The sequence below is a fragment of the Bombina bombina genome, chromosome 3 (assembly GCF_027579735.1).
Source record: "Bombina bombina isolate aBomBom1 chromosome 3, aBomBom1.pri, whole genome shotgun sequence".
Lineage (NCBI taxonomy): Eukaryota > Metazoa > Chordata > Amphibia > Anura > Bombinatoridae > Bombina > Bombina bombina.
Window position 1 is genome coordinate 1,023,858,424 of NC_069501.1, and position 18,308 is coordinate 1,023,876,731.

Genomic DNA, 18,308 nt, shown 5'->3' on the forward strand with positions numbered 1-18,308 from the left:
GCTATGGCTAAACTATCACCCTCTTTCCTTGCTGCAACTATAAATTGTCCTTGGCTTTGAACCAACATTAGTTGAACATTAATTATGAGAGTCCCTCAATGTTTCTGGGGACTAAGACTGCTAAAGGCTGAGTATGAAAATAACCAAAATATCTTATAGGATAAATCGAACATACAAGAACTGAAAATGTTATAGTACCATAAAGTCATAGTTCCTTGTATTTTCTTTTTATTTTATTGTATCACATTAAAGGGACGTTTGTAGGGTTTACAGCTGTCCTCCAAAAAAACACTTGACAGTCAGCTGGGGATCTGGAGAAAAGTGTAGGTAGGTTCATGATCAAACTTTAGCTGACCCTATTGCTTAGAGCTCCTGACAGTTCTATGCCAATATTAGCCCTCAGATCAGGCCAGTAGCCACATCATCCTTATTCCAAAATCAGGTGTTAGACTGGACCTTATTGATAAAGTGCCTAGTATTTTATACATATATTTTGCTGGACAGCCAATTAAAATAAGGAATTTGCACTGCACACAGGCGCTTACTTTTACAAAAATTGCATCAGAGAAGTTATTGCAGGGGGTTTGGAACATCACCGTTACTCAGAAAAACAGTGTCGTTTACACATGGCTTACCCATGATCCATCTGTGAGTGAACGCATAAGTTATTACAAAACCTATGATAACTTTTCTCACAAGCAGATACAAGCGCATTAAATAATTGCTTCAGTGAACTTTGTAATGTAACATTGTGTGTTTCAGATTGAGTTTTATATTTGTGTAACTGTGTAACAGGAATATACACAACATATCCAAGAAATCAAAATCAGCAAGGTTGAAAATGCTGTTGCAAAGCCCCCGTTCCTAAAACCTCTTTGAAAGGTACACGAAAGGTACAAGAAAGTGAAAATGAAACGTTTGTGATTCAGGTAGACAATGTAATTTTTAGACACTTTCAAATTATTCTATTATCAAGTCCAAGTGTATTTTGTTCTATTGATATCCTTTATTTTAAAAACATATGCACAAATGCTTAGCAGCAACGCACTACTGGTAACTAGCTGGTGACTGGTGGCTACTCATATTTGTCTCTTGTCATTGACTCATCAAATGTGTTCAGCTAGCTCATTGCCTTGTTTGAGCCGACTTTTATGTATGTGTTTAATGACGAGGGTTATGTGCAAGAAACAGTGCAATAGTAAAATGCTCTATCATAGAGCATTTTTTCTGCACTTTTATGTCCCAAGCTTTAGATGCATTGTATATTATATAGATAGCTTTGATCCATTGGCTATCAGAGTGAGTTGAAAACCTCTCTGGGAGACAATTGGTTAAAAGAGTCCTATGATTTGATGTTCACTTAAATGTGCAAGGCACACTCAAAGAGACATAAAGCCCCACATTTTTCTTTCATGGTTAAAAAAAAATAAATACAATTTTATACAACTTTCCAAATTGCTTCTATTATCAAATGTTCTTTGTTTACTTGTTATCCTTTGTTGAAAATCAGGAATGTAAATTCAGGAGTGTGCACGTGTCTGCAGTACTACATGGCAGCAGGTTTGTAACAAAGTTATACATTAGCAAGAACACTAGATTGCAGCACTATTTCCTGTCATGTAGTTCTTCAGACATGTGCACACTACCTATCTAGAAATCTCTTTAGCAAAGAATAACAAGAGAACAATGCAAATTTGATAATAGAAGTAAATTGGAAACTTGTTTTAAAATTGTATTCACTATCTGAATCATGAAAGAAAAATGTTGAGTTGCATGTCCCTTTAAGGTTCTGATTCTACGTGTTGTTATCTTGCTTTCCCTCTAGTGGTTTGCCTCTGTATTTGCACTTTGCTTATGGTTTAGGGCTGTACGTTTTTAGTTTTGTGAATCCACTAATGCAACCCACTTAAAAAAAAAAAATCAAAGAAATGTATAAAGATGTTATTTAAAATGCTAAATAGTTTAACAGTTCTTGTGTTAAATATTTTCAAGTTTATTGTTTTTTTTTATATAACTTCTGCTTACAGTTTATACCCAAATAAATTGCTATTGATCATATTTTCCTGACACGTTAATCTTCATAATCAGTTTTTTTTTAAGAATTTATATTATTCCAGTTAAGAGCAGTTATTAAATGTCAGATTGATATTTGGGTTGTGGTACAATGGTTTATTTTATTATTTGTAAGCAGCAGAATAACTGCTATTTTTACAAGTGACAAATATGTGAGCAATATGTTTTCACAAATTGAAAGTCGTGCAAAGCTATTTTTGTATACTAGGAAAAAAACAAGGATGACAACTTCTTCAGAGAATATAGCCCTGTGATTCTATATTCTGAGGCCTAAATAGAGTTTTGCTTTGGACTTGCATAACTCTATATGTTGGCTGATTAAGCAAATTTACAAAGAGGTGGACAAAATGGAATGGAGGCGTTGTCTTTCTACATAAGACAACTGGTGTTTCCATGTGGACCTTCTATTAAAATATTATCAAATTAGCTTTGTTCCCATTGTATTCTTTTTTGAAGAGATACCTAAATAGGTGTGTAAAGCACTACATGGCAGGAAATAGTGCTGCAATCTAGTGCTCTTGCAACTGCATAACATTCTTGCAATACATCTGCTCCAGAGAAGTACACACGCCTTAGCTTATGTCCCTGCTTTTTAACAAAAGATACAAAGAGAACAAAGACAATTTAAAAGTTAGAAAGTTGTTTAAAAAGACCCGCTCTATCTGAATCATGAGCATAAAATTGTGGTTTCATGTGCTGTTAAGAATTTTATAAGTTCATAAATCCAATTTACACCTTATTATTTTACCTTTGTCAGGTTTCAGAGATACTGAACCCAAATTCCTTCTTAAAGGGACAGTCTACACCAGAATTTTTGTTGTTTTAAAAGATAGATAATCCCTTTATTACCCATTTCCCAGTTTTGCATAACTAACACATTTATAATAATATACTTTTAACCGCTGTGATTATCTTGTATCTAAGCCTCTGCAAACTGCCCCTTTTTTCAGTTCTTTTGACAGACTTGCAGTCTAGCCAATCAGTGCCTGCTCCCAGATAACTTCTCGTGCACAAGCACAGTGTTATCTATTTGAAATACGTGAACTAACACCCTCTAGTGGTGAAAAACTGTTAAAATGCAATCTGAAAGAGGTGGGCTTCAAGGTCTAAGAAATTAGCATATGAACCTCCTAGGTTAAGCTTTCAACTAAGAATACCAAGAGAACAAAGCAAAATTGGTGATAAAAGTAAATTGGAAAATTGTTTAAAATTACATGCTCTATCTGAATCATGAAAGTTTATTTTGGCCTTGACTGTCCCTTTAATACAGGGAGAGCCCACAGCTGCATTCATTACTTGTGGGAAATACTGAACCTGGCCACCAGGAAGAGGCAAAGACACCCCAGCCAAAGGTTCAAATACCTCCCCCACTTCCCTTATCCCCCAGTCATTCTTTGCCTTTAGTCATAGGAGGTTGGCAGAGAAGTGTCAGAAGATTTCTTAGTAGTTCCTTAGGAAGGGTATCTACCCTTCAAGATGGGACTAGAGTTATAAGTAGTCTTGTCAGCCTCTCAGTGACAGCATTGATAAAAGTTAGAGTCTGGAGATGCAGGGAGAGTCTTTCTGCAAAACCATCCAGACTCATATTCACAGCTCCTAAGCTGACGAGCCATTGACGAGTTTCGCTGCCTGCTTTTCTTCACTCAAGTCCATGTCAGAAGCAACGCTACAGTCTGTCAAACTTGAAGGACCATGTTTTTCTGCTCCACGGCATAGATTCCGGTTATATCGTTTAATTTTTTATACATATGTTAACAATAGAAGACAGGGTCACAGTGGGACTCCTTTTATCTTTATGGAATCAAGGGTTAATATCCCCTGAGGGGGATTATTGAACAGTGGGGGTTTTAATCATATTTGTTATATGATTTCGGCACATGCGCACCGTGTGACCAGGAGTGGTCACGTTTTTTACATTTCCTATTCAAACCCGAGTGTCTGCAACAAGGAACAAGTTTCTCTATATGTCTGGGTCATAGGAGGTGGTGAGTGCCCCAGCCATTGAGGGTATAAGGTGCCAGTTGTTTTTTTTATAATTTAAAGTAGACAAGTTATGGAGGATTCTGATAATTTAGAGGGGGATCCCTCTAATATAGAATTTGATACCTGTGTATATTGTGAGGAGGACCGGGTAGTCCAGCCCTCTTAATTATGTTCTGTATGCTGCAACAGGGTGTTCTCATCAACCAATGTTGAGATGTTAGAGACCACTGACATCTCTAAGGCCAGACAAATAGCTCAGCATGCTAATGCACTGTGGCTGAGCTCTGTAGCAACCCGAGGGTTGCAGGGTCGATCCCCTGCAAGGTCCATTCAGCCTTTCATTCTTACGCCATGTAACTTATACTTCTTGATTTGGATTATTCTCAGTCTTCTTGCATAAGCTAGAACTTCATTTGGCTTAGTCCTTGAGTTTCTCTGTCAGATATGTCGGTTAAGTCCACTCTGTCCTTTTACTCGAGAGAAGGAGTTATTTCTAGCTTTCCGGTCCAGGCAGAGCAGGTCGATCTATATTAGATGACAGCTAAGACCTGTTTTTGGATAATATCTTGGATGGGTGATTGATTCTGGATGATAACGGATCCAGGGGTCCTAGAGGCCGGAGCTAGGCATTTCTCATCCTGTCTTTCTGGGTAGTTTTTCTTATCTTGATTTTGTCTTTTGGCAGAGGGAGGGAAGCTTTTTGAATGGCTTTTGGAGTCATTGTCCCGGTACCTGTTGCATTGTGAGAATATTTTCATTGCACTGTTGTATCATGGTCCAAATAAGGTAGGGGTCTTCTATCCTATTTGGGTTCTAGGGTACTTATGCAGAGCTTATTATGTCCCCTTTTTGGAGGGAACTCTGCACGATCACTGTCGTGAAGGATATCTTTCCTTTTCATTCCTTCTTGATAAAATCTGGTTCTTAAGAACCATCTCTTTCAGCAAACCTAATTTCTAATCCTAAGGTTTTTTGGGGGGATATGGGGTTTAATTCGCTGTATCATAATTCAAGATTTATCTGTGGCTCCCTGGTCTTGATGATTCTGGTTTACTACCATCGTCTGTTAGAAGACCTTCAGGGTTTTTCATCTGTTGTCTTTGATCCTCAGAGATGGATCTAGACCAGAGTTCTCTAGGTAGATGCCAGGTTGGATCCTTGGATGCTAATTTGGTCTTTTTCAAACAGGAAGATTTTTCCTTAGATTTTGTGAAGTTAGAGTTTTCTTCATGGGGCTATGCCCTCCAGACCCTCTTCAGGCCATCGCTGGCTCTGTGGGGTGGGTGATATTTTGGTCCTGGAACCCTTCTTGGGTTTCTTCTTTTAACAGGTCTCATCTCAGCCGGGGACGAGACATTGGCATGGCGCTGTTTTGAATCTGTCTCATCAGATTTACCTGGAATACCGGTTGGGAGAGTTGTTCTCCAGTGTTCTGTCCAGATCTCCCTGACCTGAGGGACATTTCTCTTAGCTCTCCCGGGCTTTTTTTTTTTTTACTTCAATCGCTAGCCTGTCAGTTGGGGAGAGCGTGCCCTAGGGGGGACTGTGGATTATGGAGATACCCTCCTGATTATTTTGCTCTGAGGGTTTGGTCTTCTTTTTTACCTCAAGTGGCTTCTTCTTTCCTTTTTTCTCTCAAGTGGCTTAGATTTTGTTTCTGAGAAGGAGAGATTCTGCTGTGTAGAAGGTAGTTTCTCGAGTTTGGTGGTGGACGGAGGCCCACTTCTGCTCATTGTCAGCGATCCACTCTCTGAGTGTGATTTTCAGGGTCGGATGTTCTCTCCTATCATTCCCTGTATCTGGGGATATGGTCTCTATCCAAAGGTTTTCGGATGTCTGTATCTGAATGGAAACGCTGATTGAGAATTTCAGGATGTCTATACCTATCCCAGATTACCCATTAATGGGTCATGGTTTAGGGATCCTCAGGCAGAGCTATTGGATCCTTAGCGGTGCTTTGGAGGCCCAATTCAACCTTTTTTTCTCAAGTGATGGCTCAATCCTACAGGAGCAGGCGTCGGTGAGACTGATTGCTCCGTTTGTGTCCGCGAGATCGTATATTGAGGTTTGTGGGCTTTGCCTCCATGGGGGTTACCTTGTCGCAGGGATCTGCTGGGTCAAGGCCCCTTTGCGTCATTGAATATTATTCTTCTAAGGCGTACTGCGAGAAGTCGCTTGGTCTTAGCCGAGAGGGGTTTTTTTCTGAGAGGTTACGGTGCTCTCCTTCAGCGCATAGCTGGTTCCTGGTCATCTATCTTAGTTGTAGAGGACCCCTTTTGTCGGGAAGAGTAAGATTCATCCTGGCCCTCTATCTGACCTGCCAGGGTTACCCTTTTCTCCTCCAGGGTGATCTGGAGAAGGGCCTTCCTTGCTAATTACTTGTTGGGACATTTCTGGACCCTGTTTGTTCTTATGCTCTAGAGGCTCATTGAGCTTCCGGGCATTCAGTTTTTTTGCTGGGGCTCTGACTGCGTTCAGGCCTGTGAGTCAATCTGATGCTAATGCTTGGAGTTTAGATCTTATTTTTAAGGGGTTGCATTGGGCTACTTTTGTCCCTGTGCAGGAGATGGTCTTTGAATTTTTCTTCAATGAACTAATCCCTCTGTATATTGCTTCTATGTGCCATAGTCGCTTTGTTGCAACTTTGCAATACGTACTCGTTATGGGGTTTTCCTCTATATTAAGGCTGTTCTACGAGCCTAGTTAGCTTTTCTTCCTTCGGTTGTGTCTATTTGTAACTTCAATTGAGATATTGTGGTTGTTTACATTTTATATGTCCTATTCCTTCTCTAGGAGGAAAGGGTTTTGCCTTTTAGGTAATCATGCCTTGATGTCTTTTTCAGGCTACATAAGATTAGACAGTTTTTGCTGTTGAATATTTGTGTCTAGGAAGTGTGAGGGTCTGTAGGCATGTCAACTTCCTTATTTTTAGTTGAGGAGTGTCTTCCGCTTGACATAGGAGACAGCGAGACACTAGCCTCCTCAGAGGTTTACGGCTCAGTTAGATAGCAGTGACGCCATCTTGGGTCTCTAACAGGAGATCTCTATGGATCTGATTGTTGGGCGATGGCTTGGTCCTCCTTGCATTCTTTTTCCTAAAAGTTTTTTCCTTTGCTTCTGTTGAAGCAGTCTTCGGGAGAATGTTTTTTTTGCAGGCTGTGGTGCCCTCAGATGGGGGCCGCCTCTCTTTTTGCCCTCCCGTTAGCATTCAGTGTCCTCTGTAGCTTGGGTATAATTTCCCACAAGTAATGAATGCAGCTGTGGACTCTCCCTGTATTAAGAAGGAAAATATAAATTATGCTTACCAGATAATTTCCTTCTGTACAGGGAGAGTCCACAGCTCCCGCCCGTGTTCTCCGATGGGCGACCCTAAAATGTATATTGTTTCCTCTGGCTCCTTTTTCCACCTGATATTTCTCCTACTAATCCTTGTTCCCTTGGCAGAATGACTGGGGGATGAGGGAAGTGGGGGAGGTATTTGAGCCTTTGACTGGGGTGTCTTTGCCTCCTTCTGGTGGCCAGGTTCAGTATTTCCCACAAGTAATGAATGCAGCTCTGGACTCTCTCTGTTCAGAAGGAAAGGAAATTATCTGGTAAGCATAATTTTATTTTTTCTTTCATGGTTCAGGTAGAGCACGCAATTGTAAGCAACTTTCTAATTTACTCCTATTATCAATTATTCCTTGTTCTTTTGGTATCTTTATTTGAAAAAGCAGGAATGTAAGCTTATGAGCCGGCCCATCTTTGGTTCTGCACCTGGGTAGCGCTTGCTGATTGGTGGCTAAATTTAAAAGCTGTTTGTATGTCACTTGGTTGAATATGTTGTGGATGCTTCTAACAGTTGATCTTTTAGTTGATCGATCTCCCAATGATCTCTGCTCTGGTGAGATTGTTTAAGAAGTCTCCTAAGGACCATGAGATCCCTCAGAATTTAAGAAAGCACATTTTAGCTTGAGAGCTGTTTATTACACTATGCAGGGTTTTGGGTACGAAGGAAAGAAACCTACAATATATTGTTAAAAAAACAAAGATTTTGATTGTGATTTTGGTCCACGCCAGTGAGGTTTTAATCATTGTGTAGTAAGTGAGAAAAAAAACTGTACTCACGTCTATTGGTATTATATGGAGCCTATGCTGAAGTGTATAATATCTCTCTATAATACAACAATGAAAAAAGGAAAAGAGGGTACAGCTCAGCTAGTGAGTATCGTTTTAAGCCTTAATCTTTAGAATGTTTTCTGTTTTTGAGAGCTGATATGTCTGTTGTGTAAGCTATATAGTACCCCCGTGGTGCACAGTTCAGTTACAGGTCTTTCTTTATATTTCAGGGCGAGCTGTTGAGTCCATGCCGCTGTGACGGTTCAGTGCGATGCACACATCAACCCTGCCTGATACGATGGATCAGTGAGCGGGGATCCTGGAGCTGTGAATTGTGTTATTTCAAATATCATGTCCTAGCCATCAGCACAAAGAACCCACTACAGGTAAGGCCGGGATTTTAACTATAAAGATACATGAGCACTATGATGATTGTATGACCTGTATGCCATTAAAGTATACATCTGACATAAAATACTATACTAATAAATATTATTTATATAAGACTTGTTGTTCTTGTTTTACATGAGCAGTGTGCTCTACATACAGATAACATGATTACCACCAACTCCAAGCTAAAATCAGAAGAATAGTAAATATAATAAAAAACAAAGAAAATGTAAAATAATGATAGAGCCTTGGTATTGTAACATTAATTCATGTGACACCTTTTACTCACCTTTTGTAACACATAAAGTATATACATTGTATGGACTGTGCTTGAAGATGGAGTAACTTTACTGATGGGTGATACTATGTCACACTGGAGCCAGTGTTCAATGCTATCCACAGTGCCCGCATTGGTTTCAGTAAACACCTATACACTAGTGTAACCAGTTTACAACTCTTTTACTCTGTAGTATGTTTGGATTTAACTGAGTTGTCAATTAAACCTAAAGTCTAGGTGGATTGACGCTTGGATTAAATGAGGACTAATAACCTATTATAATGTTGACAGTTTTCTTATGTTTTTAAGTTTACCATCACTTTAAGGGCCCAGTGATCTTAAGTTCTCCGCTCTAGCGAGATGATCTTAGACACCTTATCAGAACTGTGAGGTTCATCAAATAATTGTATAAAAGTAAATCTTAGCTTTAGAGCTGTTTATCTAATTACACAGGGTTCTGGATGTGATGGAGAGACACATACATTACAATATAATGATTAAAAAAGCCCCCAAAGATTTTGTAAGATTCCTCTCCATGCCGGCAAGTTTTTTTATCATGTGACCCCAGCAACAGTCTGGCTTCTGTTTCTCTTGTTAAGTGTATTCAGTCCACGGGTCATCCATTACTTATGGGATTATATCTCCTTCCCAACAGGAAGTTGCAAGAGGATCACCCAAGCAGAGCTGCTATATAGCTCCTCCCCTCACACGTCATATCCAGTCATTCTCTTGCAACTCAACTAGATAGGTCGTTGTGAGAGGTCTGTGGTGTTTTTATACTTAGTTTATTTCTTCAATCAAAAGTTTGTTATTTTAAATGGCACCGGAGTGTGCTGTTTGTTCTCAGGCAGTATTTAGAAGAAGAATCTGCCTGAGTTTTTCTATGATCTTAGCGGAAGTAACTAAGATCCACTGGCTGTTCTCGCACATTCTGAGGAGTGGAGTAACTTTCAGAAAGGGAATAGCATGCGGGGAATCCCGCAAACGAGGTATGTGCAGTAAATTATTTTTCTAAGGAATGGAATTGACTAAGAAAATACTGCTGATACCGATGTAATGTAAGTACAGCCTTAAATGCAGCGGCGACTGGTATCAGGCTGATGAATGTATGTATTTTCTAAGGAATGGAATTTGACTAAGAAAATACTGTTAATACCGAAGTATTGTATAAGCCTTAACTGCAGTAGAAGCGACTGGTAGCAGGCTTATTAATAACACTATCTAACATTTAAAGTGTATGTTTAAAACGTTTACTGGCATGTTATTCGTTTTTTGTGAGGTACTTTGGTGATAAATCTTTTGGGGCATGAAAATTTCCACATGGCTGTTGTTTATTTCTATATAGAAGCGTTTAACTGAGGTTTCCCACTGTTGTAATAGGAGTGGGAGGAGCCTATTTTAGCGCTTTGACAGTGTGTTTGACTGTGATAAAAAACATTAATTGTTAATTTGATTATCCGTTTTTGGGTATTAAGGGGTTAATCATCCATTTGCTAGTGGGTGCAATACTCTTCTAACTTAATACATTTACTGTGAAGATTTGGTTGCTATAACTGATTTGGTTCTTTGTTATTTCAACTGTGAAGTCTTTTTTTGTGCTTCTTAAAGGCGCAGTAGCATTTTTTATATTGCTTTTAAATTTACTTGAAACGTTTTTCCAAGCTTGTCTCATTGAGAGTCTGTTTAAACATGTCTGACACAGATGAGACTGCTTGTTCACTATGTTTGAAGGCCAATGTGGAGCCCCAAAGAAATATGTGTACTAATTGTATTGATGTCACTTTGCATAAAAGTCAATCTATATCTGTAAAGAAATTATCACCAGACAACGAGGGGGAGTTATGCTCAGGGGGCGCGTGATATTGTGGCGCCAAGTGCATCAGAGAGGCCCATACAAATCACTTTGCAAGACATGGCGGCTGTTATGACAGAGGTATTATCTAAATTGCCTGAATTAAGAGGCAAGCGCGATAGCTCTGGGTTAAGGACAGAGCGCGCTGATGATGTGAGAGCCATGTCTGATACTGCGTCACAATTTGCAGAACATGAGGACGGAGAGCTTCATTCTGTGGGTGACGGATCTGATCCAGGGAGACCGGATTCAGAGATTTCTAATTTTAAATTTAAGCTTGAGAACCTCCGCGTATTGCTAGGGGAGGTATTAGCGGCTCTGAATGATTGTAACACGGTTGCAATTCCAGAGAAAGTATGTAGGTTGGATAGATACTTTGCGGTACCGGTGTGTACTGACGTTTTTCCTATACCTAAAAGGCTTAAAGAAATTATTAGCAAGGAGTGGGATAGACCCGGTGTGCCTTTTTCCCCACCTCCGATGTTTAGAAAAATTTTCCCGATAGACGCCACCACACGAGACTTATGGCAGACGGTCCCTAAGGTGGAGGGAGCAGTTTCTACTTTAGCTATGCGTACCACTATCCCGGTGGAGGATAGTTGTGCTTTTTCGGATCCAATGGATAAAAAATTAGAAGGTTACCTTAAGAAAATGTTTGTTCAAAAAGGTTTTATCTTACAGCCCCTTGCATGCATTGCGCCTGTCACTGCGGCTGCGGCATTCTGGTTTGAGTCTCTGGAAGAGGCCATTCGCACAGCTCCATTGGATGAGATTATGGCCAAGCTTAAAGCACTTATGCTAGCTAATGCATTTGTTTCTGATGCCGTTGTACATTTAACCAAACTAACGGCTAAGAACTCCGGATTCGCCATCCAGGCGCGCAGAGCGCTATGGCTTAAATCCTGGTCAGCTGACGTGACTTCTAAGTCTAAATTGCTTAATATTCCTTTCAAAGGGCAGACCTTATTCGGGCCCGGCTTGAAAGAAATTATTGCTGACATTACTGGGGGTAAGGGTCATACTCTTCCTCAGGACAGGGCCAAGTCAAAGGCCAAACAGTCTAATTTTCGCGCCTTTCGTAATTTCAAGGCAGGAGCAGCATCAACTTCCTCCGCTCCAAAACAGGAAGGACCTGTTGCTCATTACAGACAGGGCTGGAAAACTAACCAGTCCTGAAACAAGGGCAAGCAGGCCAGAAAGCCTTCTTCTGCCCCTAAGACAGCATGAAGAGAGGGCCCCCTATCCGGAAACGGATATAGTGGGGGGCAGACTATCTCTCTTCGCCCAGGCTTGGGCAAGAGATGTCCAAGATCCCTGGGCATTAGAGATCATATCTCAGGGATATCTTCTGGACTTCAAAGCATCTCCTCCACAAGGGAGATTTCATCTTTCAAGGTTATCAGCAAACCAAATAAAGAAAGAGGCATTTCTACGTTGTGTGCAAGACCTCTTAGTATTGGGGGTGATCCACCCAGTTCCGCGGACGGAACAAGGGCAAGGGTTTTACTCGAATCTGTTTGTGGTTCCCAAGAAAGAGGGAACCTTCAGACCAATCTTGGACCTAAAAATCTTAAACAAATTCCTAAGAGTTCCATCATTCAAAATGGAAACTATTCGAACCATCCTACCCATGATCCAAGAGGGTCAATACATGACCACGGTAGACTTAAAGGATGCCTACCTTCATATACTGATTCACAAAGATCATTATCGGTACCTAAGATTTGCCTTTCTAGACAGGCATTACCAGTTTGTAGCTCTTCCCTTTGGGTTGGCTACGGCCCCGAGAATCTTTACAAAGGTTCTGGGCTCACTTCTGGCGGTTCTAAGACCGCGAGGCATAGCGGTGGCTCCGTATCTAGACGACATCCTGATACAGGCATCAAGCTTTCAAAGGGCCAAGTCTCATACAGAGATAGTTCTGGCATTTCTGAGGTCGCATGGGTGGAAGGTGAACGTGGAAAAGAGTTCTCTATCACCACTCACAAGAGTCTCCTTCCTAGGGACTCTTATAGATTCTGTAGAGATGAAAATTTACCTGACGGAGTCCAGGTTATCAAAACTTCTAAATGCTTGCAGTGTCCTTCATTCCATTCCACGCCCGTCAGTGGCTCAGTGCATGGAAGTAATTGGCTTAATGGTAGCGGCAATGGACATAGTGCCATTTGCGCGCCTGCATCTCAGACTGCTGCAATTATGCATGCTAAGTCAGTGGAATGGGGATTACTCAGATTTGTCCCCCCTACTAAATCTGGATCAAGAGACCAGAGTTTCTCTTCTCTGGTGGCTTTCTCGTGTCCATCTGTTCAAGGGTATGACCTTTCGCAGGCCAGATTGGGCGATTGTAACAACAGATGCCAGCCTTCTAGGTTGGGGCACAGTCTGGAACTCCCTGAAGGCTCAGGGATCGTTGACTCAGGAGGAGAAACTCCTCCCAATAAATATTCTAGAGTTAAGAGCAATATTCAATGCTCTTCTAGCTTGGCCTCAGTTAGCAACACTGAGGTTCATCAGATTCCAGTCGGACAACATCACGACTGTGGCTTACATCAACCATCAAGGGGAACCAGGAGTTCCCTAGCGATGTTAGAAGTCTCAAAGATAATTCGCTGGGCAGAGTCTCACTCTTGCCACCTGTCAGCGATCCACATCCCAGGCGTACAGAACTGGGAGGCGGATTTTCTAAGTCGTCAGACTTTTCATCCGGGGGAGTGGGAACTCCATCTCATGGCGTCTCGCCAGAACGCCAAGCTTCCTTGTTACGTATCCAGGTCCAGGGACCCGGGAGCGGTGCTGATAGATGCTCTGACAGCCCCTTGGGTCTTCAACATGGCTTATGTGTTTCCACCATTCCCGATGCTTCCTCGACTGATTGCCAGGATCAAACAGGAAAGGGCATCAGTGAATCTGATAGCGCCTGCGTGGCCACGCAGGACCTGGTATGCAGACCTAGTGGACATGTCGTCCTGTCCACCATGGTCTCTGCCTCTGAGGCAGGACCTTCTAATTCAGGGTCCTTTCAATCATCCAAATCTAGTTTCTCTGAGACTGACTGCATGGAGATTGAACGATTGATTCTATCAAAGCGTGGCTTCTCGGAGTCGGTTATTGATACCTTAATACACGCTCGGAAACCTGTTACCAGAAAAATTTACCATAAGATATGGCGTAAATATTTATACTGGTGCGAATCCAAGAGTTACTCATGGAGTAAGGTTAGGATTCCTAGGATATTGTCTTTTCTACAAGAGGGTTTAGAAAGGGGCTTCTCTGCTAGTTCGTTAAAGGGACAGATTTCTGCTCTGTCTATTCTTCTACACAAACGTCTGGCAGAAGTTCCAGACGTTCAGGCCTTTTCTCAGGCTTTGGCTAGGATTAGGCCTGTGTTTAAGACTGTTGCTCCGCCGTGGAGTTTAAACTTAGTTCTTAAAGTTCTTCAAGGTGTTCCGTTTGAACCCCTTCATTCCATTGATATTAAGCTGTTATCTTGGAAAGTTCTGTTTTTGATGGCTATTTCCTCGGCTCGAAGAGTCTCTGAGTTATCTGCCTTACATTGTGATTCTCCTTATCTGATTTTCCATTCAGACAAGGTAGTTCTGCGTACTAAACCTGGGTTCTTACCTAAGGTAGTTTCTAACAGGAATATCAATCAAGAGATTGTTGTTCCATCACTGTGTCCTAACCCTTCTTCAAAGAAGGAACGACTCTTACATAATCTGGACGTAGTCCGTGCCCTGAAGTTCTATTTGCAGGCAACTAAAGATTTTCGTCAAACTTCTTCCCTGTTTGTCGTTTACTCTGGACAGAGGAGAGGTCAAAAAGCTTCGGCTACCTCTCTCTCCTTTTGGCTTCGTAGCATAATACGCTTAGCCTATGATTCTGCTGGACAGCAGCCTCCTGGAAGAGTTACAGCTCATTCCACTAGATCTGTGGCTTCCACCTGGGCCTTTAAGAATGAGGCCTCTGTTGAACAGATTTGCAAGGCTGCAACTTGGTCTTCACTTCACACTTTTTCAAAATTTTACAAATTTGACACTTTTGCTTCTTCGGAGGCTGTTTTTGGGAGAAAGGTTCTACAGGCAGTGGTTCCTTCCGTTTAAAGTTCCTGCCTTGTCCCTCCCATCATCCGTGTACTTGAGCTTTGGTATTGGTATCCCATAAGTAATGGATGACCCGTGGACTGAATACACTTAACAAGAGAAAACATAATTTATGCTTACCTGATAAATTTATTTCTCTTGTAGTGTATTCAGTCCACGGCCCGCCCTGTCTTTTAAGGCAGATCTAAATTTTTAATTTAAACTACAGTCACCACTGCACCCTATGGTTTCTCCTTTCTTGTCTTGTTTCGGTCGAATGACTGGATATGACGTGTGAGGGGAGGAGCTATATAGCAGCTCTGCTTGGGTGATCCTCTTGCAACTTCCTGTTGGGAAGGAGATATAATCCAATAAGTAATGGATGACCCGTGGACTGAATACACTACAAGAGAAATAAATTTATCAGGTAAGCATAAATTATGTTTTTTTACTTTTGTTATTTATAATCCAGCTGCTTATTGCGCTTTCAAATTCATAACCTTATTTTTTACTTCCAATGTCTTTACATTTTTCTTTACCTTTAGTTATCTAAATACTGATGTATCCTGGAGTTTCATGTATTTTTGTGGTTGTCACAGAGGCATATCTGTGGTACATGTATATACTTAATGTATAATTAAAGGGACAAAATACTCGGGCAAGCAACTGATAGGAACACATGTTTAAATGGGCTGGTCTCTTTCACAACCCCACTGAGATGTTGATTTCTTCCACTGTCTTTTATTTACAATTTACATAGCTTTTATAAAGACAATGCTGCAGTATTTATTTTCACTATAGCTGGTGCTTTTAACCGACAAAAGCAAGTACAGGTCGCCCTCGTTTTACAACGGTTCAATTTACACCGTTTCAGAATAACAACCTTTTTTTCCAGTCATGTGACTGCTATTGAAAAGCATTGAGAAGCAGTGCATTAATTAAAATAGCCAGTAGGGGGAGCTGTCCGCTTGTGTTGCAGCAAAGCCAAGCAAGCTGAAATTAATCAGTTTAACCAGACCTGAGCTTTGTTTATAACTCAGTCCAGATTGGAATGCATAGAAAAAACAGTTTGCAGAAAAATGCAAGTGAAGTCTGTGTTGTGTGATTATTTTATTAGGTTTATAATGCGGTTTAGCAAATGTTTTTTTTTCATTTAAAGGGACAGTCTAGGCCAAAATAAACTTTCATGATTCAGATAGAGCATGTAATTTTAAACAATTTTCCAATTTACTTTTATCACCAATTTTGCTTTGTTCTCTTGGTATTCTTAGTTGAAAGCTTAACCTAGGAGGTTCATATGCTAATTTATTAGACCTTGAAGGCCACCTCTTTCAGATTGCACTTTTCACCACTAGAGGGTGTTAGTTCATGTATTTCATATAGATAACACTGTGCTCGTGCACGAGAAGTTATGTGGGAGCAGGCACTGATTGGCTAGACTGCAAGTCTGTCAAAAGAACTGAAAAAAGGGGCAGTTTGCAGAGGCTTAGATACAAGATAATCACAGAGGTTAAAAGTATATTATTATAACTGTGTTGCTTATGCAAAACTGGGAAATGGGTAATAAAGGGATTATCTATCTTTTAAAACAATAAAAATTCTGGTGTAGACTGTCCCTTTAACTTAGTTTAATTATATATTTTGTGTTGTGTGATTATTTTATTAGGTTTATAATTCTGTTTAGCATTTAAAGTCTTCATTTCAAAGCTTTAAAAATAATGTATTAAGTGTTACTTATGACAATTTTGAGAGGGGCCTGGATCCTACCTCCCTCACTTCCCATTAACTTACATTATAAACTGGGTTTCAATTTACAACGGTTTTGATTTACAACCATTCCTTCTGGAACCTAACCCCGGCGTAAACTGAGGGCTACCTTTACTTCAAATCACAAAATAAAGGTAAAGGTTCTAGATCATGTTAAAGGAAAGAAAAATTGAAGTACAGTGTCCTTGTAACATTAACCCCTTAATGACCACAGCACTTTTCCATTTTCTGTCCGTTTGGGACCAAGGCTATTTTTACACTTTTGCGGTGTTTGTGTTTAGCTGAAATTTTCCTCTTACTCATTTACTGTACCCACACATATTATATACCGTTTTTCTCGCCATTAAATGAACTTTCAAAATATACCATTATTTTCATCATATCTTATAATTTACTATAAAAAAAATTATAAAATATGAGGAAAAAATGAAAAAAAACACACTTTTTCTAACTTTGACCCCCAAAATCTGTTACACATCTACAACCACCAAAAACCACCCATGCTAAATAGTTTCTAAATTTTGTCCTGAGTTTAGAAATACCCAAATGTTTACATTTTCTTTGCTTTTTTTGCAAGTTATAGGGCAATAAATACAAGTAGCACTTTGCCATTTCCAAACCACTTTTTTTCACAATTAGCGCTAGTTACATTAGAACACTAATATCTTTCAGGAATCTCTGAATATCCATTGACATGTATATATTTTTTTTTAGAAGACATCCCAAAGTATTGATCTAGGCCCATTTTTGTATATTTCATGCCACCATTTCACCGCCGAATGCGATCAAATAAAAAAAATTTTCTCCAACATAGGTGTGTCCGGTCCACGGCGTCATCCTTACTTGTGGGATATTCTCTTCCCCAACAGGAAATGGCAAAGAGCCCAGCAAAGCTGGTCACATGATCCCTCCTAGGCTCCGCCTTCCCCAGTCATTCTCTTTGCCGTTGTACAGGCAACATCTCCACGGAGATGGCTTAGAGTTTTTTGGTGTTTAAATGTAGTTTTTATTCTTCAATCAAGAGTTTGTTATTTTAAAATAGTGCTGGTATGTACTATTTACTCTGAAACAGAAAAGAGATGAAGATTTCTGTTTGTAAGAGGAAAATGATTTTAGCAACCGTTACTAAAATCGATGGCTGTTTCCACACAGGACTGTTGAGAGGAATTAACTTCAGTTGGGGGAAACAGTGAGCAGACTTTTGCTGCTTGAGGTATGACACATTTCTAACAAGACTTGGTAATGCTGGAAGCTGTCATTTTCCCTATGGGATCCGGTAAGCCATTTTTATTAAATAAGAATAAAGGGCTTCACAAGGGCTTTAAAGACTGGTAGACATTTTTCTGGGCTAAAACGATTGATATATAAGCATTTTTAATACTTCATAGTTTTGAGGAGTTATTTTATTCTTGGAAATCATGTAAAATAACCGGCAGGCACTGTATTGGACACCTTTTTCACTGGGGGCCTTCTCTAATCATAGGCAGAGCCTCATTTTCGCGCCTCTATTGCGCAGTTGTTTTTGGGAAGCAAGACATGCAGATGCATGTGTGAGGAGCTCAGATACATAGAAAAAGCTTACTGAAGGCGTCATTTGGTATCGTATTCCCCTTTGGGCTTGGTTGGGTCTCAGCAAAGCAGATACCAGGGACTGTATAGGGGTTAAATATAAAAACGGCTCCGGTTCCGTTATTTTAAGAGTTAAAGCTTTCAAATTTGGTGTGCAATACTTTTAAGGCTTTAAGACACTGTGGTGAAATTTTGGTGAATTTTGAACAATTCCTTCATA

At 40.3% G+C, this 18,308-nt stretch overlaps 1 protein-coding gene across 1 annotated transcript in view; it reads left to right on the forward strand.

Moving 5' to 3' along the window:
* MARCHF9 (membrane associated ring-CH-type finger 9) overlaps positions 1–18,308 on the forward strand; it is a 568,484-nt gene that overhangs the window by 373,289 nt on the left and 176,887 nt on the right. Inside the window, exon 3 of the mRNA XM_053708210.1 lies at positions 8,385–8,540. Coding sequence (XP_053564185.1) covers positions 8,385–8,540 — 156 coding nt within the window. The remainder of the gene's footprint in view (positions 1–8,384; positions 8,541–18,308) is intronic.